The sequence below is a fragment of the Phocoena phocoena genome, chromosome 9, assembly GCF_963924675.1.
Source record: "Phocoena phocoena chromosome 9, mPhoPho1.1, whole genome shotgun sequence".
Classification (NCBI taxonomy): Eukaryota; Metazoa; Chordata; class Mammalia; order Artiodactyla; family Phocoenidae; genus Phocoena; species Phocoena phocoena.
The window spans coordinates 63,027,470-63,051,783 of record NC_089227.1 but is presented as its reverse complement, the minus strand read 5'-3'; the positions used below and the strand labels follow the sequence as shown (position 1 = coordinate 63,051,783).

The window sequence follows — 24,314 nt, the reverse complement described above, 5'->3', positions numbered from 1 at the left end:
CCCAAGCTACATGGCCACCTGTGCTCCTCTGGCAGACAATTCCATCATGAAGCGCTAAGTCTATAAACCACAGGGCCACAGAGCCATTCTTCCCCATCTCCCATCTTCCAGCTGCAGGCTTGATTTAAGCTGCTATTTTGAAGAAGGTACCCTTTGATCACATGAGCTTATGAAAACAAATTATGGAGGAAGAACAAACAAAGGATATACTGTGATATTTTAGATAGGCAATCAATAGGTAATAAAAAGAAAATATCCCTAAGGGGTAGTACAAACTGAGATTGGTAGATCAGAGTGGAAGAGACCATTGTCTGGAAATGGAATTGTTCCATTCAATGGATAATCGCGAAGCAAGTTTAGTGCCCAGAGAAACACAGTTCCTCCCTAGCAAGCAGAAAGCTTGTGCGCTCCGTGTAATACAGGAAGTTGTTCAGCTGGGTATTAAGAGCACATAAATTACTTGCATCATGGCAAGAGAGACAGAAAAAGAAAAGAAATTGTAAAACTGAGTTCAAGGCCTAGAAGAGTTAAATTCACTATCCTAATTATGGTATTTATGATATATTATTATTTTCTTAGCAGCCTCATCCTTGTGGTCATATTTGCCACGTGAAATCCTTACAAAGAGTACACTTATTCCGTAAGGTATTGTCAGCTGTGACAGGAACAGCATTGAAACTCCTCAACTGTCAGTAATATCTGAATATGCAGAATCCCTTTGAGTATTGGGTTGTAGATGACTAATAATTTCCGTATCAGTAGAATCCACTGTGTTCACCTGGCTTGCAAACAGATAAGCAAGGTGCTTCTAATTATAACTGTGTAATAATGGGTCATTTTGTGTACATTCTTCATGAAGCCACTAACTGTTGCTTCCTTCAAAGGGATGAGCTGAGGCCTACATGTGTGGAGCGGCATGTCATTTGAATGCAACAACAGGTGTCTGAATTGTCTGGGGTGGATTAATCCCTCTAAAGTTGAATGAACAGAGCTCTTCACATCTACCACTGTCAAAGTGAACAATGGGAATCTTCCCTTCTTTATAGAATGTCCCAATACATTAATATTTAACATTTCTTAAATAAAAGCTCCCTGGGCTTCTCCTTGGCTTCCTGCCTTTGTTTAGCTAAGCTGGCATTCCATCGGCTCAAATCAATTTACCAAATATATTTTGGCTTGAACAGAAACAATTAACAGGGTTCTGAAGGTGCCGTGGAGAACAGTCTCTGCAGTCCCTCAAAAGCGCCTGCTCTGTCAAATGTTTCCCTTTCAACCCATATTAGCTAAAGAAACTGGAACCCAATTGATGTTTTGACATTGTTAAATTCTCATCAGTGCAAAAAGTAAGAAATATGCTGATTTCCTCAAGTATCGTGCTTAAAGAAATAGCATATGCCAGGAGGACATGCAGTTCAAAATCCAACTGACAAACAATATGCATTAACCAAAGGCAGCATGGAAGGAACCATACATGATATAATATAAACTGTGTAAACGAACTGAATTCATTCTTTGGGGCTGAGAATGAACGATTGATTTCTGCTTCTAAGATGTCTCTCTAAGGCAGCACCACACAGATAAAAATTTGAGCCTCACTGAACGCCTAGAGTAACCTACTAGCAACTATGAACAGTTTGGCCTAGGGGGAATGTATCTGCCCGTGGAGGGGAAACACAGAGTCCAGGGGGCCTCAGGCAACATGTGATGCTGAGAAAAGGCCTCAGCGGCCAGCTGCCTGTGCCCACGGCTGGGGGAAGTGCTTTCAGAGCAAGCATCCTAAGTGTCCTCCAGCAGAAGCCAGTGGTTCTACCCCTCAACTCAATGAGCATCCTGCCCCGGGTCAAGAATGGACAGGACTGCTGGTCACACAGTCCACCATCTGCACTCCCATCTTCACATCCACACTTTTGCAGTTTGCTTTTGAGGAGTCCCTCCTTCTTGGACAGATGCTAACAAGGAAACACTCTTTCTCACGGATGTGAGACTGCACATTACTGGCTGAGCTGGGAAAGACACAATTCCAAGCTAGACATCAATGGCCTGAAGTAGCAACAAAACATGAGAAAGGGGTTATTCGGAGAGAACCACCGCTATGTCTGGAATGTGGATGGAAAGGCACTGGATGTCGACAGATTGCAAGACTGGTGTAACTGGCATCGGACTGCAAGGCTCCTCGGTATGCAAATTTCTCCAGCTGTTTTGTGGCACCTAGGGCGTGCGGCCACACCTGCGGCTGGAATACCGCTCTGCCTCCGGTTTTCCTCCATGGAGGAGGAGCAGCTGCAGCTCCTGAGCACAAGTTGGTGAGACAGAGGGAAGAGCCAGAGGTACAGAGAAGGCCCGTGCTTCTAGAAGCCCACCTGCTTTGGTCGTCACTTTCAAGAGGTAGCCGTCCAGGTCGATGTGAAACTGCGGCGCGTGGCAGGGCAGCGCGACGCGCGAGCCGTTCCAGCGCACGGTCAGGTGCTGCTGGAGGCTGACGGTGCCGGCGCCCAGCACCAGGTCCACCGACTTGGTCCAGGAGAAGGAGCGGGTCCTGCGCGCATCGTTCTTCACCAGCACCTGAAAGGGCGAGGCAGGGGAGGAGCAGTCTTTTGTCAAAACGTACTGACACGTCCCCTGAAAGTTAAATGTCCGTCCGTCAAAAGTGTTGTAGTGGGGATCTCCGAATACTGTGCAAACGCCAGGCTCTGCGGATGAGTGAGAGACAAAAGCAGGTCATAAACCGAGTGAAGGATTCCAAGAGAAATCAGGGGTCCCTGCAATAAACCTGATAGGGGCACCTGCCAGGTAAAGGGAAGGCCTTAGCAGAGGTGCACTAAGGAAAATCAACTTAAAAGAAAATAAATAAAAAGTTTGGTTGTTCTAAAAGTTTGTACCAAACCTCACAGGACATGTAATACTTCTGGTGCTTTTATACTTAAAAGTTATTTACAATACTTCTGAATTCTTAAAGCATCTCTATTTTAGAGACTTGATATGCTTCTATGGTCTTAATGTCAAAGACAGAGAAATGAAACTAGGATAATTTTATAAACAGAACTGGCCTAATTTCATAACCCATATAAACAAGAACAAAAATATAAATAAAAGGCAGCAACATAAATGACAATACACCAAAGCATTAGTATGGTTTCCATTTAACTGATTCAAAAAATTTGGAAACATGGTATTCTCAGTGTTATTCACGGTCTTAGAAAAGTATTATATTCAACACTCATGTATTTCTAAGTACAGATAAATAGAACTGCCAAACAGATACATGTTTAATATTGTTAAGAACCAAACACGGATAAAGTTGATAGTCTCCGTGTATTTTCTAGAAATACAAGTCTCCTATATTTTGATCTGTGTATCAACATCTAAAGTTGGATAAAGAATCAATTGTAAAACCCATCATTCGATAAGTTTAAGAAATTCCAGTGAATTCATCACTTCAAAATACCACTAATTCAAATACTTATGAGACCCAAGTAAAGTTTTACACTTTAGGGCATTTCAAAGGTTTATACAGAAAACTAAATATCATTTCTTTTTTTACAACAAAATTTGGCATTGATTTGTTTTCTATATAAAGATATTTTATCTGTTTTTAAGAAGGCATAAACAACCAGGAAATGAGAAATTCATTTAGAGAAATTAGCCCACATGATGAAAGAACTAAAATAAAAAGATCGATTTCCAGAACAGGTCAAGAATATGAAACTATCCTATACAAATAATTGCTCTGAATACGTAACAGAAGAAGTAAGCATCAATACAGAGGAAGGATGTGCCAACTGATCTGACGGGACCAACTGGATCCAAGGCAAACATTTGCTTTTAATTTCTAAAATGTTTGGAGAGTAATGTTGTTTTATGATACATTATGTCATTTCATATGTCAACTTCACATGACTCCATATAAATCATACGTATTGGGAATTTCGTAAATTAATTATTGTTCTAAGTTAGCTTTCCTTGTCAACATTTAATAGAGACTCACAGAACAGACTGTTTCTGGTGTGTAGGAGAGTTTCAATGAGCAAATACTTCACGGAATATAAAAAAGGCACTACATGGGGGAGGAGGGTGGAAGAAAAGGGTGGAGAGAAAGCTTTGAAAGTTCACCAGCAACAGTTTAATTCACCCGCCATTTCGATTCCTTTCTTATCCTTTTTTATGGTGTTCTTTCCTTGTGACTCCAGTTTGACTCAGTTTGTTGCTCCACACTGTACCCCACCCTCACCTTCTTAATCCTATATCCCCCCAACTAGCGTTCCCACCTATCTAACCACCCCATACTGCATTTTCCAGTCCTTTCTCCACGTGATTACTTCAAAATTGTCCTATCACACATTGCTCTCACAGTCTGACAAATGGAATCCTTCCCTGGGATGAAGATGGTGCTTTTTGGTTGACAGGGAGCAAGGCCGTTCTTTGGGACACCTCAAGTGGCATCAGGAGAATTATAATAGTTCAAAGTTAATGCTACCATGTGCCCCCAAAGAACTAAATGTTAACCTGACCGCCAGATGCACCAAATTCAAGAAAAGGGCTTTTTCAGAGTTTTTAATGCCACATACTTGTCAAGAAAACTCAGAACCAATCAATGCTTTTGAGCTCTTGAGCTTGAAATAGATGGACCTCAGCTGGCAAAGGCCAAGGCACAAGTGAAGGAGCTGCAATTATATTCCTGAGAAATCCTCTCTCAGTTGTGAGCAGGCACAGGGCATGCCTACACCTGCTGCCCGGAATCTGTAGGGAACAACATACAGCTTCTCCAGGTGTTCTGACCCCAACTGCATCAAAATGACAACTAACAAAAACAGTATCAGCTAACGTTTACCAAGAATTCACTACATACCCTAGCACTATTCTTCATGCCTACTGATCATGGACACATTGTAAGAAAATGGATATTTAGATTGTCTCCTAACATTAAACAAATAGCTAAGCACTTGGTAGTAAATCCATAAAATGAACTATTATCTAGTCATTGAAAAAGTCTGTAAATAATGTTCATGATTGAAGAAATGCTTATGCCATATTAAGTGAAAAATAGGAAACAAAATTCTATCTATAGGATAATCTTGACTGTGTTAAAATAAATATCCAAACACACACATACCCCAAAATTGTAAACTGAGATTGTTTCTTGGTGGTAGAACCATGAGCGATAATTTTTTTCTTCTGCCTTATGTTTCTGTTTTCATTTTTGTTGTCCCTGTGTTTTGTTTTTAAGAGTCAAGATGTGGGTACATGTAGATAAGGTCAATTATGTGACAAACCAAATCCTCAAAGAAGCAACAGAAAATATACTGCCTATAGAATGGCCCTGGGGCCCTAGGGAAATCTGAGCTTACTCATAGCTGGGCAGGAAGCTGTGAGGGACATCCAGGGAGACCGGGCAAGGGAAATCATGTGTGAGCAGGGCTGTCAGGAAAGATATTTTTCAAGAGGCCATAACTTGTGGAAGAGAAGGGTCTGGAGATCAGGATGATTTTTCTGTATAAGGGCAATATAGAAGAAGCCAACAAAATTTCATGATGAGGAAGATGCCTGAGAATTATGTGTTTCATTTGGGACATTTTTATCACAAACTAATATAATTTTGAAACCTTGGCCCTTTTTCCTGGCACCTCAAGGTCCCCATGCCAGATCCTCGAGGTGTCCATGCAGGAGCAGCGAACACATGCACAGAGAATGACGGAAAGTGAGAATCTCAGGGTTAAAAAATCTGCCTCGCTGAAAAGGAAAAAAAACTATAGAAACACTTAGGGGACAAAAATGAACACTGTATCCTCATATAATTTTTGCTCAGCAGACCCAGTGAAATGAGTCACAGTCCAAGATGTTCTGATGTCTGGTCACACTCTTCTGGAAAGCCTGGAGTGGCAGTTAGAGCTAAATAAACAGACCCTTCCATAACTATCCTTGCCTGAATATGTTTAAGTCAGACGATGGAGAGAAAAAGCCAGTTTACAAGCAGTGGTATGTGCTTTCATAGTCTTTTAAGTCAAATTATCAGACGTCATTTTTGTTTTGTTTTCAGTAATATGTATACAATGTCTAGGAACTGGAAAAAAAAAAGAGTAGAATATTAAGACTTTTTTCTCTTAGGTAATGAAATTACGTGTGACATTTATTTTCCTCTTTCTTGTTTATGTGTATATACATTATTATTTACATTTACATTTTATTATTTATAATCACTATGTGTACTCTTGGAATAAGGACATTTGTTTTAAAAAATAAAAATACTGGATTAAAACATATCTCTTTGATTTTACCTATTTTAATAAGACAGCTATGAGAATTAATAGAGTCGGGCTGCTTCTGAAAACAAAATTCCAATGTTTTTCTCTTAACCTCATCAGGTACATTTATTTCTCCCATGGGTATATTTACTCTAATAAGATGCCTTCCTTCTGAGAACAGTGATTATTCTCAAAACATCCATCAGCGAAAATTAAGGGAAAATTATACAACCTCATGTCATAAAAAATAAGAGAAACTGAGAAGACTCTAACCCCCTTCCCTCAAAACACAACAAAACAAAAACAGAAAAGCATAAGAATAAAAAAAGTATCATTCACGGTTCCGCCAACAAGAAATAATTACTGTTTACCATTTTGGGGTGTGTGTGTGTGTGTGTGTCTGTGTGTGTCTGTGTGTCTGTGTACATTTTAACATAGTTAAGATTATCCTGTACATGAAATTTTATTTCCTCTTCACTTACCGTAAGATTTCCCCAGTTACTAAAGTCACTTTGAAAACACAGAAAATGACTTTCATCCTCAGTCCATTATTCTCTGCAAAAAGAATACCACACTACTACACAGAACAGTACCTTTCCAGAGTAGTGTTCTAACCATGAGGAAGGTCTATCAAATGAAAAACATGGCTTTAAACTTTCCTCAACATAAACTGCAGTAAAACGGGCCCTGTGGGACTCCGGCGCCACTGGGTCATGCAGGGGCTCCTGGGAATCCCAGGTGGGTAAGAGCCATGATAATGCCAAGTTCGGGTCAAGAACCAGAAAAGGCTGGGGTTAGAAATGCTGCCCTGAACACAAACCCTTATGCTGTTTGTCTAGGCTCCTCCTGACATGATGTAAGCCTCCAATATAAACAAGCTGTGTGTGATCCAGCAGGAACTGAACTTCCCCACACAGGAGGCTATGGCCTCTCTCAGAGGTGTCCCTGACAGCTGCTGCCCCCAGGGGACCTCAAAGCCAACAGAAGCTCCACCAAGGGGCACCTGGATTCCTTTCAGATTTTACATCCTTGGCTTCTTAAATCAAAACTTAATCTGACTTTACTGTGTAAATGTGGGGTTAGGTCATAGCAGGTTTCTTTCCACCCAACCCTAATCTATGAGACAGACTTACAAATCTACAAATAAAAAGCTGATTTTTTTAAAAAGTTGAGTAGGCACCTGAAAGTAACATTAAAAAAAAAAAAAAAGGTTTGGTAGGGATACTGTTAAGAATATAAATTTCTTTTCATATAATTTCCATAAACTCATATCCTCACCAACTTCAAACAGAAGAGAACAGGGAGCATCTTTACCTTCGAGATCTAATTTGAACTAAATTTAAACGTAAAGCCAAGGCTGACATCCTATTACGGCCTCCCCAGCTAAGCCCAGGGCTTCCCCACCTCTCATCTTGGTTGGTGCAGTGGGCTGTGCCTGCCCCACACCTCAGTTCACAGCACTGGAGTTCATCAGCTCACGTGCCAACCTTCCCCACGCCTCAGCCAAAGTCGCTTCTCTTTCCTGTAAGTCCCCAAAGCAAAACTGACCACACAGCTCATCTTTTCTGGGACTTTTCTTAAATTCAAATACTCTATCTTACAGTCACACTATGTTTTTCAGTTTGAAGGTTAAAAGGTTAAAGGTTAAAAATATGGTCATCATACCCACAGAACGCTTATGATAAATCACTTTCCACCCAACTACAGCTTTTAGTTGTAATGTATCCTTAACTCCTAAAACAGGCCTTAAACTCCTTACACGTAAATTTTGTGTATACTTCTCAGTGCGTGGCACACTGGCTTGTATATTGGGGGAATCTACATTTATATACATGGTAAACGGATTCATCTAGGCATTACTCATAGCAATGCCTGGTTTATATAATACATATTAGGTATCAAATATTTGTTAATTGAATGGGTTAATTAATTAAAGAATAAATTTCAGTGGAGGAAAATAAACTGCCCACACTAAACTCACTAAAATATTTAAGTGTAATAAATGGTGTACAGCAGGTAATTCAACAGAATTTTGCTTAATCAAGTAATTAATTGAATAATTAACTAATGCTCTCAGGACAAGGGATTAAGGCTGCAGATGAAATTAAGGTTGCTAACCAGCTGACCCTGAGATGGGGAGATTATCCTAGGTATTTATCTCCAGGCAGGATAAATGTTATCACAAGTGTCCTTATAAATGAAGCAAGAAGGCAGGAAAGTGAGTGTCACACAGTGCTGCAGCATGAGAAGGACTCAACTTGCCATTGCTGGCTTTGAAGATGAAAGAAGGCTTCACATCAAGAAAAATGGGCAGCCTCTAGAAGCTGGACAAGGCATGAAGACGTATTCTCCCCTAGAGCCTCGAGAAGGAATGCAGCCCTGCCAATACTTTGATTTTGACCCATTCAGATCCATTTCAGACTTCTGACCTCCAGAACTTAAGATAATAAATGTGTATTGTTTTTAAGACACTAAGTTTGTAATAATTTGTTACAGCAGCAATAGGAAACTAATAAATCTAGCAAAAGTCAAGGCAACTTGGTCTGGAGTGACTAGGTTACACCAGGTACCATGCCAGATGTTTTCCATATTTCCACTATCTCCTTTAATCCTCACTATTTCTCTACACATGGTATATACTATTACCCTAATTTCTTAGCAATGAGTCTGGAGAGGTTTCCTTGTTGCCCGTGGTCACCCAGCCAATAGCAGTAAAGATAGAGTCCAACCCAATCTCTGTGGCTTTGAAGCCAGTGCCTCCCACACCATGACTTGATGTTTCCATTTACACCCTATACCACAGCATCCTACGTAGTCATTGTTGTTAAGAAACTGGGATTAGAGAGCTTTGGGGGAATCTGAAGAAATGTATAGACACTCTTCCTTCCAAGTGCACATGAGTATATCCACTCAAATCTAGAGGCTCACAGACACCCTTTCCTAAGACTGATCAATGACCTCCTAAGAGTTCATGAACTTCAGTTTAACGATACCTATCTAGAAGTTAACTAAAAACTATATGACATGGTTCTCTCATTTAATGTGTTTACATTTCATCTCCCCAACCACATTACAAGTTCCTAAACTCAGGGTCTGTATCAGCTTTTTATCCATGTCCTCCAGGGCACCTTCCAGAATGCTGGAAACTCATTGAGTGTTAATACAAACTTGTTATAGAAGATGCATTTTTGCCACTCTATCATCCAAGCTCTGACCTTAAAATGTCTGCCCTCTTTAAACTAGAAATTGCTATCTGTCAGTAAAGATGACTTCTTACCTGAGTGAAAAGATGGGTTTCACATCTCTAAATTAACCTATCTTCCAGCTTTAAAGCCACCTTAGAGCTTTGTGAACATTAAGTAAGTTGCTTAGAAGAGAGCCCTGGGTTTGAATCCCAGTCTTGCTACCCAATGACTACAAAAACACACGCACACTACCTGTATAACCTCAGTCTGTTCACCTGTAACATGAGTTGAAGAACAACTACTCTGCAGGGTGGTTATAAAGTCAAAGATAGCATTGCAAAAGTGCCCAAAGTATAATAGATGCTTAGAGAGTAGTCATTATTAGTTGTATTACTATAAATGCTATGCAAATCTAGCAAGTAGATACCCACTGCCTGCTGAAATAGGGCTGGATAAGACTGTAACATACTTATAAAATGTAAATGTGTTGAAAAGACAATGTGAGTTTAGTTCATCTATAAAAGACATACAAATGTAGATTTGGGGGTAGAATGGAGTAAGCCGCTAGACCAAAAGAAGAATGTTAACAAAGTCGTGGACATGGGAGAGAAGGCAGCTTGCACAAGAATAGCAGGAGACTGATCTGCCCAGAGTGGGTAGTTGCTTCAGGAGATGTAAGACACCCAAGCCGTCTAAATAAATTGGTCTGAGATTTATTGCCAGCCTGAGAAGTTTAAATGTATTCCAGATAACCAGCATTTCTTAACATGTTTCCTATGAAACATCAATCCTGCCTGTTACTCTGCCAAAATAAGTAGAAATAAAAAATCCTCTGCAGCCCAAATTAGCTTGGGAGGGACTCTACGCTCCATCATCCTCCTGCAAGTCTACCCTGCACACTGGCATAGAAAGGGCTCTGCGAATTCTGCAGTGAGGAAACAAATTTCAGTTTACTTGACCCAGCATTTCCCTAATGTATTTAATAATAGAACCTTGTTTTGAAAATCTTATTCATTACTATCCCTCAGCACTAGAGTTTTATAAAACAAACTTTGGGAAATTCTGAGAGAGACCAGTGAAGGAAGCCGGTATTGGTTTCATGAAAGCCAAGTTTGGATTCCGACAGCGGTATGCAGAAGGGGCCGACGGAGAAAAGACAGAGTTAGTTGCAGGCAATAGGATGAGGTTCTGGCTGCCGTGGGAATGGGAAAGAAATTATTTATTAGAAAAAAAACACGCAAAGAGACAATCAACCAGACCTGATGACTGATTATCAACAAGGGAGAGAAATGCCCAAAGTATGAGAAATAACATTAAGACTCAAAACATGTGCAGCTGGGATAAAGGGGGTGCCAAAATTCAGTCAACAGATAGGGGCTGGAAACAGCCATTGATCTCTCCATCCAACTCCCAACCCAGATAATTTATAGAATCAAAGGTAGCAACTGTTAATCAAATTCAAATACATTCCTTTGTGAAAGAAGAATGTACTCTCCAAAAAATTTAGAAGCTGAGACCTACCATATTCATATCTTGTCAAGAAGTCCTATGTTAAGGACCTGGAAGTTTGGACAAATGTGAAACCAAAATGAGAGAGTAACTGCAGATGCAGGCAGGGCTGTGAGCTCACAGGATGAAAAGGTATAAAGTAAAAGCAGAACAGATGTGTGTACTAAGGAGAGATATGAAAGGGCAGAGCAGAGGAAAGGAGCAATGGTTGGGGGTGGAGAGCATTAACCAAGAAGGGGACTGCGATAAGGAAAAGGATGATACTACTCATAAATATGAATTTCACATCAAAGGGAACCACTGAGCGCAGCTAATGAGTCATATCTCCAAACTCCCAAGGAAGGTTAGAATTCAAGTATTGTAATCCAAAAAGCTGAAGAGGTGAAGTGACCTCAGAAACATAGATAAGGTTTTAAAAGGTGAGCAAATACAACTGCTCTCAAATAGAAGCCCTTAATCATGTACAGAAGAAAGAAATTGGCAAACTTCATATATATTTCGTGGTAAACCTCCAAAATGAGTAAAAATGTAGTCAACAAAGAACATATAATAGTGCTTAAAGTTTGGGCTTTGGAGTTACATGGACCAGGCTATTGGCTGACCTCACCTTATTTAATTTCTCAGACCCTCAGATCTCTCATTTGTAAAATAGCTTCCACTGCATGGATCATTGTGAGGATTAAGTGACAGAATGCACGGAGAGCGTTTATCACAATGCCTGACAGAGATTTACATTCAATAAATCGTGGCTGGTAATAGGAGCAATTGTAGTGGCAGCAGAGTAGCAATTTTTTGTTGTTCTTATTTGATTCAGAGGAGATGTGACCTCCAGAGAGGTATAAATCTGCCTCAGCTTTGCATAGTCATGTGTAATTTATTATACAGTTTTTCCCACAAAGTATACGTCTCAGAGTTTGGGATTTGTATTCTTTGTTTTGTCACTTAGGGGTAGTTTAGGTGCACCACTTCTAAGAGGTTCTGGTCACAAGTTTCTTTAAAAACTGGGTATTTGCATCTTCCTTGAGATTCAAGATGGCAGCCTTGGCTAAATGTGCCAGATGTCTAATAATGAATTTATACATATCTTTATGTATAAAGATATATTCTTTCAAAATTAGGCAAGAGAGTAACTTTTAACTGAATGATTTAATAATGGTATATCTGTATTAAGAATACTTCCCCAAGCAAAAAACCAGGGAGGCCATATGATATTACAGAATGAAGACTGGAGAAGGAGGTAAAAAAATGCAGGTTTTCATCATAGCCCTTCAAGTTAATACTACTGTGAGCCCCAGTTTCCTCACCTAAGAAGTAGAAAGGTTGACCTCATAGTTAAGGTCCATTCATTTATACAATTCCATGATGCTAAAATGATGATGAGCTTGACTGGCAGAGCAATTCTGCTCTTTCTTACTCCCAATGGAATTTATACACAGTGATTTCAAACTTAAAACTATATGTATTTTATCACTGTAAGTAAGAAATTTTGGGGAGATCTTCACTTACTGCTGGAAATACCTCTACCTTGAGTTGCCAGAAGGAAAAAAAATACCTGGAAAAATGAGCGGACATGGAAAAACCACGCCAGTTTGAGTCACGAACTGTTCTGGACCTGAGCAGAAAGGTGGAGGTGTCGCCAGGTAGATGAAAACGTGGGCACTTGAGTCTGCCTTTCTCCCTGGGTGGTGTGGAGGGAAACACTATCAAATTGGAAACTCTTCCTAAAATCCTTCTCCAATCTCTAATCCCCACCAGTTGTAAAGCCTTTCGGACCTTCTCTTCCCTTCCTAACTGCACCTGGTTGTCAAACCGAACAAAATGACTAAGAAGTCAATGGTAGAAACTCCAGCCCAGGCCCTGGGGCCAGACTTCATTGGAGGAATTTGGGCTCCACTACCTACCTTGGGCATCGTTCTTAACCTCTGAGCCTCAGTTCCCTCAGCTGTAAAATGGAGCTAATAACATTTCTTGACCATGAAATGGATGTGAGGATCAAATAAGATCAAAGATAGCCCAGGACAGTGTTCGGGCTGTTTATTAATATAAATAAATATTAGCTGCTGCTGCTATTACAATGACTGCCATTATTGTTCCATGATGATGACTGTTAACTAAACAGTCAGAAATGACAAAGTTACTAACACTCTGTAGAAACTGACAATACATGGTGGATAATAACCCCTAATAACCTCAGGCTCCTCCAACTTTGCATCAATTTACAGCCAGAACATTGAAGGTAACAGTATCCCGTAGAAAAGAACAGCATATAAAATGGAAAACAAACCGATTTCCTCACACCCTTCCAATGCTGCTTCTGCCTGCGTGGGGTTTCCCAGCCGCCGCGTGTGGTACAGTTGGGTTTTATTTGCCACCCTGTCTGCTGGTTGGGCCTTGGGAGCTGTGACAAACCTACCTCCAGATGCTGGAGGCTAACTTCAGTGGCCACTTAGCTTAACGCCTCCTGCTCCTCCTCCTCCTCCTCCTCCTCGGCAGGGCTAAAGTCAACACCACAAATTCTTATTCTACAAGCATCTTGAGCTCCGGTTTCAAATTTCCTTGCTTTCCTGAGTTAAAGACAGACTCTTGGTGTTAAGGGACCTGGAGTTGCTTACAGTCTTGGAGGCTCAAACACAGAATTACTAATTTGCGGAACCTCTGTCAGTGGAGATTTCTCATAAAATGGACCCGAAGGTCACTGTTTCATTAAGTTGTTGCATTCCCCGTCTTACAACCACTCTTTAATTGGAGATCGCTGTAGGGATGCTCAGGGACTTAAAAAAGGTGGGCTAAGACCAGGCAGGGCAATTCCACCGTGCCCGTGGTGGGTGCACACAGCAGGCAGGGCCCCTTTCAGACAGCAGGCACCCCAGTGCTGTGCACAGCTGGAAATCTAACACTTGGGGGTTTTAAAAAGTCACCTGGCAACTGTGAGCCTCCTTGTACCCTGAGTTGCTGAAATCTGATATTTCCTGTTACTTGTGGGACATGTAGTTGAGGTTATTTCAATTAAATGCACATCTGTGCTCAGAATACCCTACCCTCCTCTGTATTACATAATCGTGAACTTTGTTTTGGGGTTGGGATTCTGATGAGGAGGATTGATGTAGCTACAGGCACAGCTTAATGAATCTATAAGACCGGAGATGGGGCATCAATGTCTGGACTGCCTTTGGTTGCCTCTGGTCTTGTAGATGGTTAAGAGACTAAATTCTTTCTCAAAGTCAGTCTCTCTTTCCCTCCCTCTCTCTCTCTCCACACACACACACACACACACACACACACACACACCAACACACGCACACACCTCCCTCTTTTATCAGGGAAAACTTTGCCACTAAGTACCATTTCCATGTCTGAAAACAGACATTCAGCCAGCAAAGAATTTATCTGATTCAGGTCTCTGTTGGGTGGCTAGGTCAAGATTCCACCTACTGTTTGCCAACACACAGTAAGATAACATTTCACACAAACCAAGTGCTATACATACAACAGACAGTGGCCTTCTTGGCCCCCAACTCATGATCCCATCACACTCAGCTCAGGGAAAGCAGGACTCGCTTTAGGCTATAGCTCATACTTTGGCAGGAAACAGCATTTGCACCGAAGCTTTATAATGTTTGTTTAGCTCACTTCAAATATTTTACTTTAAAGAAATCATCTAAACAAAATTTAATTCTTTTCAGTTGGAAAGAGAGAATGCCCCATGTTATTAAAAGACAGTAATCCTTTTCATACTTCCTTCAGGTCTGATTTTAAAAGGACTTTTTTTTTTGATAGAATCATCATTGGCCTTTCAGACCAACCCAAAGACTACTGTACTGTAAGGAATATAACCATGTTGTGCCTCAATTACTGCTTATTACCTACAAAATTATAAATTACTGTTATCACTGACTTGCAAGGAGAAGACTAAAAATGTTCTACACGTTTACTTCGAGTTTTCCCTTCACTATTCCTTTCAGAGGTCTGAGAGAGCCCCAAACACTACCAAGACAGATTAAGCCAGTCAATAAAGCAGGAATTCTGTGGGATTTTAGAAACAGACAAGGCAATGTCACTGTTGGAAACAATGCAACACTCATCTCACTGCAGATAACCAAAGTAAGTTTTAGATCTGAAGCTATGTAATCAGTCCATTTCATCTGTGTATGTACGTATATATATCTAAGTATTTATTCCTGTCTCCTTCCAAAAGAGGATTGGAAGTAGTTTACACACATACATGCTAAATAATCCAAAACACATAAAGGTAGTAGACATATAAGACAAAGTCAGGAGAAAGTTTATTACTCAAGAACCACATGCTGTTAGAGATGGGGTACAAATTTATTTCTAGCTTCCCAGCAACTAAAGCAAAGACGGTTTAGTTGACGTGAATCGATCGAGATATAATATGCCTTTACAATTTTTTTCTAGGGCTAGGCAATGAAAATATAGAAATACATTCAATTAAATCCAGAGGCTTCTGCTCTGTCTTTTTTTTTTTTTTTTTTTTCCACACCGTGCAGCATGTGGGATCTTAGTTCCCCAACCAGGGATCGAACACGTGACCCCTGCAGTGAAAGCAAGGAGTTTTAACCACTGGACCACCAGGGAAGTTCCCCCACCCTGTCACTTTTTACATCAGCAAAGGTCAGCCTCACTTTACCCTCCTGCTTCATCTAATCACTGTCTTAAGAGTCAAGTTACTGTTACTAGTACCACAGGTGTTTATTTCTGGATTCACCTACACTGTTACCCCTGTTTGCAGTACCAATGCTTCTCAACCAAGGGTGATGTTGCTCCCCAGGGGACATTTGGAAATGTCGGGAGATATTGCTGGGATGCTACTGGCATCTAGTGGGTAGAGGCCAGAGATGCTGCTAAACATCACACAATGCACAGGACAGCCTCCACCACAAAGAGTTATCTGGCCAAACTATCAGCAATCCTGAGGTTGAAAACTCTGCAGTAACTAATGGGGTATATATGTGCACGTGTGATCTTGTTTGAATGAGACAGAAATGGGTCATTTTTCTGGTTTTAGAACACACTAGCCTTAGTTTGGACTTCAACCTTCGTTTGTCTGCTCTAGGAACCCATATACCAGAACTTTCATAATTGACGTAGGAGGAAAAAACGAGCTCTAAGGTTTGTTCTGGATCCTGGGTATAATGACAAAGGAATTTCAAAATAGGAGGTCTTTTGGCCGCAGCTAAAGGACATTGGAATAAGTCTACCTGAACGTGCTATGAAAATCTGGGCATTGCTTAAAAAAACTGGAAGTCATCCCATCTCATAACTCAATCTGAATAGATAAACCTCTACAAATAGAATGTGTTTTACAGCATTGATGGAAGAACTGCTGGAGAGCAAGAGAGAGTAAACAGATGGAAAGAACACCAAAGGAAACTGAGACATCACCATCTGATGATATCATCTTGATCTGGACCAAGAACCACACGCCTGGGCTCTTCCCACACTGACCTGCTGGACGCAGGTGCACAGAGTCAGTGATCTCCCTGGTGCCCCTCCAGCTGGGTGGCTTCTCCCTTGCCAACTTGCCTCTCTCAGTGACAGAAGTCACAGACTCATTCACATGTACAACATTTATATTTACAATACAATGTATAACACATGTACAATAAATATTTAATATGACCAGTTACAAACTTGGTTTAGTTTCGTCATGCCCATCCTTCTATTCTTCTTTTCTTTCCTTTTTGTTTTCTAATAAGCCACCAGTATTCTACATTTGGAAAGTCTAGCCCATAGTGGATAAACTAATAATGAAATGTAGCTTTCCTCTCAACGATCTCAATAATCATCCTTCTTGATTCTTGCAACATAAAGTCAGGTAATTCAAGATTTAGGCTGTTTCTGTACAAGACTGGCCATATGTTTTTATTACGCTGATAAGCAGTGTTCCTGCCTGACAGCAGTGAGATGGGCAGATGTAACCTATCTGTGTTCATGCAAGTCGAAAGGGTCAGCTAGAAGATCTGAGGAGTTCATTAAAGTCTGTCTCTGCTTCAACTAGGAGGTACTTTCTAGGGAAATGCAAACATCTTCATCGACATGGATACAGAGGAAAACTTCATCAATTTAGACTCGACTCTGCTCATCCAAAAAGGAATGAAGCTGGAAGCGGCCTGCAAACCATCCCTAAACAAAATTTCCTCAGAGAGTCTCTGGGAAGATGATTAAATGTAATAGTTTATACACATGTTTTAAGATCAACTGGTGTGTTAATCATAGCTAATTCTTCTTTCTGCATAATTCCGAGGCTCTACTAAGTCATACTTGGTTGGCCTCCTTTGAGTTATTTTATGTACTTCCTTACCTTTAAAGAAAAATTCTTTTATTAAATCTATAATGTAATTTTCATTGATTCAGCCCGCACTTTCATCCAGTGTATAGTGTATAATTGTCTAATATCTCTCAGTCTCAAAAATAGTGAGATATAGATATGTATATGTATATATATAGTAATATATGTATATATGGTAATATATACAATGAACCTATGCATCCATTGTCTAAATGGGAACGCTTGTTCCCATGTGAAAGCTGCTTTTCAACTGTCATCAAAGCCCACTTCTCTAAGCCTAAATGGCTCAAAAATACCTTCTAACAGACTCCATGGCTTGGTTAATCCTGCTTATCATACTAATTTGACAGTGACATTATGAATACTCCTCCTTTAACGAAACACTTCAGAAAGCTATCTCGAAAGCATATGAATGTGAGGGGACTAAAACAGTGGTTTACTAATAGATGTGGGCATGCCTACATGTGGGGATGACATTAAATCTGTTGCTATGCTCTCTGTACAGTCCCAGATGGCTTTCAGAATAAGCCATGTTAGAGAGAACCTTCAACAGCTCAGTAAAAAATAACAGGATAGCCAAACCATTGCCAACCCAATGAACTCTTGTTTTCTCTCTACCAACAGCAACAGGGGATGTGCCCAAGAGAAAGGGCAAAACGGTGGGGGTGAGGGAGGAAGAAGGGCAGCTGTTTGGCTTCATATGATAGAAGGAAAATCTCTCCTAGATTATATATAATGTTTGGTTTTACTGGATATCATTATCTTAGCCGCTATGACTGCAAATGCTATTAGCAGTTAAAAGGCACATGAAGTTATCTGGTCCTTCCTAAAACCTCATCAGACCGTTTGCCTTCTAAATTTCTCAGAGCAGCAAATTCCAACGGAAACATCTACATTTGTCTCAGTTGTGCTTCCGTTCGAGGATTACCATTGACTTAAATTGTCTGTAGAAAGGTGAGATGATCCCAACCTAGACCTACAGAACTAAAATAGGCTGAAAACTTACACCACCGTTTTCCTTGTTGCACTATAAAATGCAAAATAAATATTAATAGCATATTTTTAACAAACTTACTTTCAGTGCAAATAGGACAGCATCCTTTCCTGTTGAGAATTTTACCCTAATCAAGAGAAAAACAAATAAGATTTCAGTGTTAAGAAACAGGGTCTGCTGAGGACAAAACTCTTTTTTAAATCTAATACCAGACAAACCAATGAAATCAGTCCCAGCTGTATTTGAACTCAATGCCCAGATGGTGATGATGGTGGTAAAAATGAAGTTTCAAGTATCAGGTTCTATGGCCAGGCAGAGTCATTCAGAAAGCTTTCCTGTTTTTATCCTCTGAGAAATACAATATCTAAAGGCCTCGTTGGTGTGATTTTTCTCACATGGAGTGAAGATGGAGACAGTCTGGATTCCACCTTTTCACTGATACCCAAATCTAGCCCTCTAGAGACCAAGTACACACACAAAGAAATGGGAATTGGCTGTCAAGCTATCAATCCATGCAAGGCCTTCATTCTGTCTTTGCTTATTGGAAGGGCCCAAAAATAAACAGTAATCCAAGCTTGGGCCTATGCATACGAACAATATCTGTGCTACGGATCAAATTCAGTGTGATTTCTTCTTTCAGAAAGCAGTATGCTATCCCTGTTAAGTCACTATTATGTAGTCAAAGCCAATGAGGCTGAGGGTTTTGAAATCCTGAGTAATTTTCCATTACCTTTCTGGAAATACAGTGTAATCTCCTCTACTGCATTTATTTCAATTTTTTGTTGATGCTTGACATTTAAAGGAAGAAGCATATTCTCAGGACCCTTATCAGAGAATGGATCTTTCTTATCTCTGACTCAGTGGAATCACAGGGAAAAAGAAATGTGGAAGAAGATTAACATTTAGGAAGCACATGCTATGGAACAAACATCCTACTAGATATTTCCCCTAGGTTATCTAACATCAGGTTAATTGTAAGGATTTTATAAGTTAATATTAAGAACATATTAGGGTTTAATTAATATTATGTTATCATAATCTGTGTTATTAAGATGCACAAGAATTTTATGAGCTGAGCATTTTCCTTCTTATAGATGAAGAAATTGATGTCACGCAATACAAGGGTAGTAGAACCCAAAATCAAACCTGATTTTGTGTGACTTTATAGGCCACGTTCTTTCCACTCCAGATTTTTTTTTTTTTTTGCAGTACACGGGCTTCTCACTGTTGTGGCCTCTCCCGTTGCGGTGCACAGGCTCCGGATGCGCAGGCTCAGCGGCCATGGCTCACGGGCCCAGCCGCTCCGCGGCATGTGGGATCTTCCCGGACCGGGGCACGAACCCGTGTCCCCTGCATCGGCAGGCGGACTCTCAACCACTGCGCCACCAGGGAAGCCCTTTCCACTCCAGACTTTTAAGATGAGAGAGGTCTCATCTTAATCTTTAAGAGAACTTAACATTTATTTGGTATCTGCTATACAGTAGAAAGAATGTCATACGTTCTTCTTACTTTATCTCATTTATGCTTCACAACAACCCTCTAAATATAGATGCCCGTTTCCCATCTTTATAGGAAACTAAGGAAACAGACCACAGAGAGGTGGCCCAAGACTTGTGTCAAGGCCACACACTGGTTTACTACCTGTCAATTGCATCAGGAATAGATTTAGGTACTTAAAAAAAATCATACTAACCAAAAAAAAACCAAGACACTAGCTGACTATTGAAGAATTAGAACCATGTCTGATTCATTTTTGCATCAGCTAAGCCTTAAAAGGTAGTACATTAAAGGCTATGACAAGTTTGAATGAGACTTAAAACTGGCAGCCCTCCCATGGCTGGGGCACCATGACAATTTTATGGCCAAGAGCTCTCTTATCTGTTTCTATTTGGCACAGAGGTCTCCTTTGGCTTCTCGTGACTGAAAACAGTTGAGGACAAAGCCAGAGGAGCTTGGCTCTGGCTGATGGAATGATAGTACCAGAGGGTGGCATCAGGTACGCTAACGGAACGGAGCAGAGCTGTATAAACCAAATCCTCAACAAAGGGTGACTATGATTCCCTACATCTGCACCTCGACAGAAACAGCCAGCTCCCTTCTTCAGGAAGTGAGAATGGGGCTGGTCAGATCACTAAATTAGGCAGGGAATAAATCAAGTGCAAGCTATGAAGTCTGCGCTCCTGACTTACATGTAACTTGCTGGAGAACTCTGGACCCGCTGTGACCTCATCAGTAAGAAGGGTCTAGTAACAACACCCACCTCAGAGGGGTGGTCTCAGCAACAAACAAGACTGGTCTTGTGACTACAGAGAAAGTTTCAGTACATATTAACACTGATGAGATGACAGTGTCATAACGACCTTGTCCCCAGTGGAACCCTCAGTCCCTCTCAAAAAAGGCACTCCTTTGCCCCTGGGGGACTGTCAGGGAGGGAATCCAACCACAAAATTCTTTTTCAACAAGGCACACATACTTCTGGAAAAAGAGATGTGTAGTAGCCAGGAAGGACAGAGCAGGAATACAGTCTGCTTCTCCAGAAATTTTTTTTTTTTAATTTCCCCAGGCAATGCAGGGGAGGGGAAGTAAGTGTTTAACAGGATTTCCATGGTAGAACTAAGTTATCTTCCAAAGTGCTTGTGCTGGCCCCTGAGGAGGGAAAGTATGAACCAGAGGAATGGTTGGAAAAATGCCTAGAAACAGAAAGGTAAGCCCTGGGGCAGGAGCCGGGCACTGCCTGATGGGCTCTGACAAGCCGAGGAGGGGTGAGGCGGGAACAGGCCCGCCTGGAGGGACGGATGCTCCTGGCCCAAATACGGTCCACAAAGAAGAGACACTAATGAGATGCTGGTGACTGAAAGAGCGTTGACCTCCCCATGGCAAGCGGACAATGAGAACCATCACGCCTGCAGCACAGCCCTCTGTTTTTGTCTGTAGAATAAGGAAGCCCATTATTACTAACATGTGCTGCCAGAGTTCATTAGCAGCAAGGGTTCCCCGAGGACGGGCAGAGATGATGTGATCCCATTTTTCCCAATGAATATTTATAAGCAGACCATGCTCAAGTCTTCTCATTGTATCTCCTGGTTTTTTTTTTTTTTTTCTTTTTTTCTTTTATAGGAGGTTTTCAGTTTTATGTCTGAGGCTTTTTAAAGCAAGACTAATTAGGGTTTTTTTTTCTTTTTTTTCTGCCCCTTTTATTCAGTTGTGCAATAGCAACAGCTGTTGTTTTTTTGTGCCTCATTTGGCCCTCAAGTAAAAACAGCAACTTTTTGTTTATAATAATAACAGATGTGAATAAAATTAAAAGCTGTCTCTAACAGAGAAGGGAAGACATGTCCTGAATATATGGATGTATTTTTTCATTCACTGGACGGTACTGAATGGGCTTGACATTTTCCCAAAATGCATAAAACCTTGAAAGGTTTCAAGTTGCTGAGGTGAATTCAATGAAGCTCATGCTTTGGAAGATAATGGTTGCTTTATTCAGTGTGCTGGAACTGTGGGTCTCTGAAAAGAGATATTTCCATAAGGACGCTATTTCCATTTGGGGCTACAACAGAGGCCAGGGTTAGAGAGGGAAAACTTCAGTAAAGGGGCTGGAGGGTGCTGCTGGGCAGGTGAAACCCCTTGGGAAATTTACTAATAAACAACCACATATTCCTTTGAATGGTTAATGGGAAGAAAATTCTGATTTGAGAAGAGAGAGAGAAAGGAGGAAAATGCAAAGGACGGTTATGATGTTCGACAGAAAACCCAGCAGAAGAAACAGGGAGCAGATCAAACAGGAGTTGGAGACATTGAAACAAAGAACTGGGAGAGGTCCGTAAGAAATGGAGCAAGGTAAGAGCTATTGTCCCGCTAGGCTACAATCTGAGTGGGAACCATAAAAGCAAAGGAGCAAGTTTTGCAAGGGACATGTGGCTGTTTGCGAACTTGGCAATTTTGGAGGATCTGGATTTTGTGTTCAGAAGGTGGTAGGTGACCATGCCACACACAGGATGGTTCTCAAGATGCTCAGGTAGAGAGAAAGTCAACCTGCACACATACCTGAGGGCAACTGCTGATGGGAACGCACTGCTTCTTGCGACACTCTGTTTTGCCTTTCACACAAGCACAGATGGTGCAGTTGACAGAGGACCACATCTCTCCATCCTACAGGAGAGAGCACAGGATTCTCTATCAGCTGGAGGCTGATGGGAGTTAATCCAGCAGGCTGGGATTTGTCTGTCAAGGAAAGCATTTCTTACCCTGAGTGATGGATGCCATCATTAGACTAAATTACTCTGAGGTGTTCATCTACATCTAACTGATTTGATAGAAAGATTAGATTGGAGGGGGTGTGTATGTGTATGTGTGCATTTCCCCTCCAGGATATAAAAAGAATTCTCGTACATCTAATCAAGTCATATTGCATCTTGCACCTCCTACATTGTTTACTTAGCTTCACCCTGGGAGACAAACAAGAGTTTTCATACATGATGCAACCACAAGGGTCTAATTTTTCCATCTCATAGGACTGAAATGTTTGAGCTGTCCCAGATGCCAGCAGTTAATTGAGATGTCCGCAGGTGGTTAGTTTATTCCCAGATGTGACATGGTTCTGGCCCACACAGGGCACGAACATGCAAAGAACAGAGGCTAATTCATATGACTCCCATTGCCAGGAGGACACCTGACCCGTAAGCCATCTGAAAATGTGGAGCCCAGACAGAAAATTCCAAGAGCCATTTGTCCCATGTCCCTGCCTGTCTGATACTCTCCTCCCAAAAAGCTGGGTAGCACTTTGGGACACATTTTCTAGTCCAGAAAGGGCTGTTTGAGGAATTTCTTTGACTCACTGGATTTATAATTGGCAATTGCCGAATGCCCAGTCACAAAAACCCTGCACCTCTGGAGAACATGCAGGAATGTGCATCCTTGTTTGTGAGAAAGGAGATTACAGGCAAAGCAAGGACTCCTTTCTGGGCTTATGGATCTAAGCAGCAAATTTTAGTAGAAACAGAAAAACTAGCCCAGATCTTTGATGTTGACTATTTCCCTTTCTCTTCCTTCTCATTTTTTGAAGGTATTTTAAGGACTACCTACTCTTCAGTGCCTTTTATTTCTCTGACTGAGTCTGTCTCCAAGAGCATCTGACTACTGCAAATTCTCTGAGTGCACATTTCTAGGACTCTGTAAATTACTTCAGGCCTCGTCTACTTATATGAAGGGACCTTTCCAGGGCGAGGAGCCTGGAAAGCACTTTGCACACAGAACTGTCATCAGAGTGAGCCTACTGCATCTGGAGGCTCTGGAGACAGAGGAAGGCTTTGTGTAAAGTGGACACGTGAGTGGCTCTGGAAGCCTGGTGTAACCACAACACACACAGGACGGCCTTCCCTTAGGCATGACACATCAGGGCTTCTTACAGATGCCGTAAGAATCAAGACTCTCCCTCCACCCCTGTAATAGGAAATCTAGCTAGGTGCAGCAGGCCTGAGGTGCCTCTGTCTCTGACTTGATTCTGAGGGTCTCAATTCTCATGATATCCTGAGATGATGCCTTCAGATACAGAGAGACTCCCTCCACCCCTGGGGAAAACAGTCTAGATGGGAAGCTCTTTGGACAAAGCCAACAATCTTCATCCAGACGTTTAAATGGTGGCTGCACAACTTCCCAGCCAGGCTGTTAGAAAACGATGTAAAACATACCTGAGATGGGCAGCAGACAGCCCTTCTAGCTCGGCTGGGGCAGAGCTCTCTCACCTTTACTCACCTGCTCTGCTGGCCACATACCCTGTGAACATCCTCACCCGAACATCTTCCAAATGAGAAAATCTCTCTTCGAAAAAGTAATTTAAGTGGAAAAGTTCTAAAAGAATCAGGGTCTTGGCAAGGAGCACTGAGCATCTCCGACTGCCGGAGATGCCCCTGGGCGTTTGGGCACCCGCAGCTGTACCATCCAGGGACATCCTCAGCTCAGCCCCAGCCGCTGGCCACCACATTTGGAAAGGGGAATCATGTTTTACAGGTTTAAAGTATTTTATAAAGCAAAAGTAAAGCCAAAGAAAAACACGTTTTCAAACAGTTGCTTCTCTG

At 41.3% G+C, this 24,314-nt stretch overlaps 1 protein-coding gene across 2 annotated transcripts in view; it reads right to left on the bottom strand.

Moving 5' to 3' along the window:
- Positions 1 to 24,314, bottom strand: part of BMPER (BMP binding endothelial regulator) — a 260,244-nt gene that overhangs the window by 81,479 nt on the left and 154,451 nt on the right. Inside the window, exons 10-12 of one of the 2 annotated variants that reach the window (XM_065883649.1) lie at positions 22,285 to 22,389; positions 18,319 to 18,364; positions 2,361 to 2,690 (exon numbers count right to left, since the gene is read on the bottom strand). In XM_065883649.1, coding sequence (XP_065739721.1) covers positions 2,361 to 2,690; positions 18,319 to 18,364; positions 22,285 to 22,389 — 481 coding nt within the window. The remainder of the gene's footprint in view (positions 1 to 2,360; positions 2,691 to 18,318; positions 18,365 to 22,284; positions 22,390 to 24,314) is intronic. The other variant, XM_065883651.1, reaches the window with a different exon arrangement.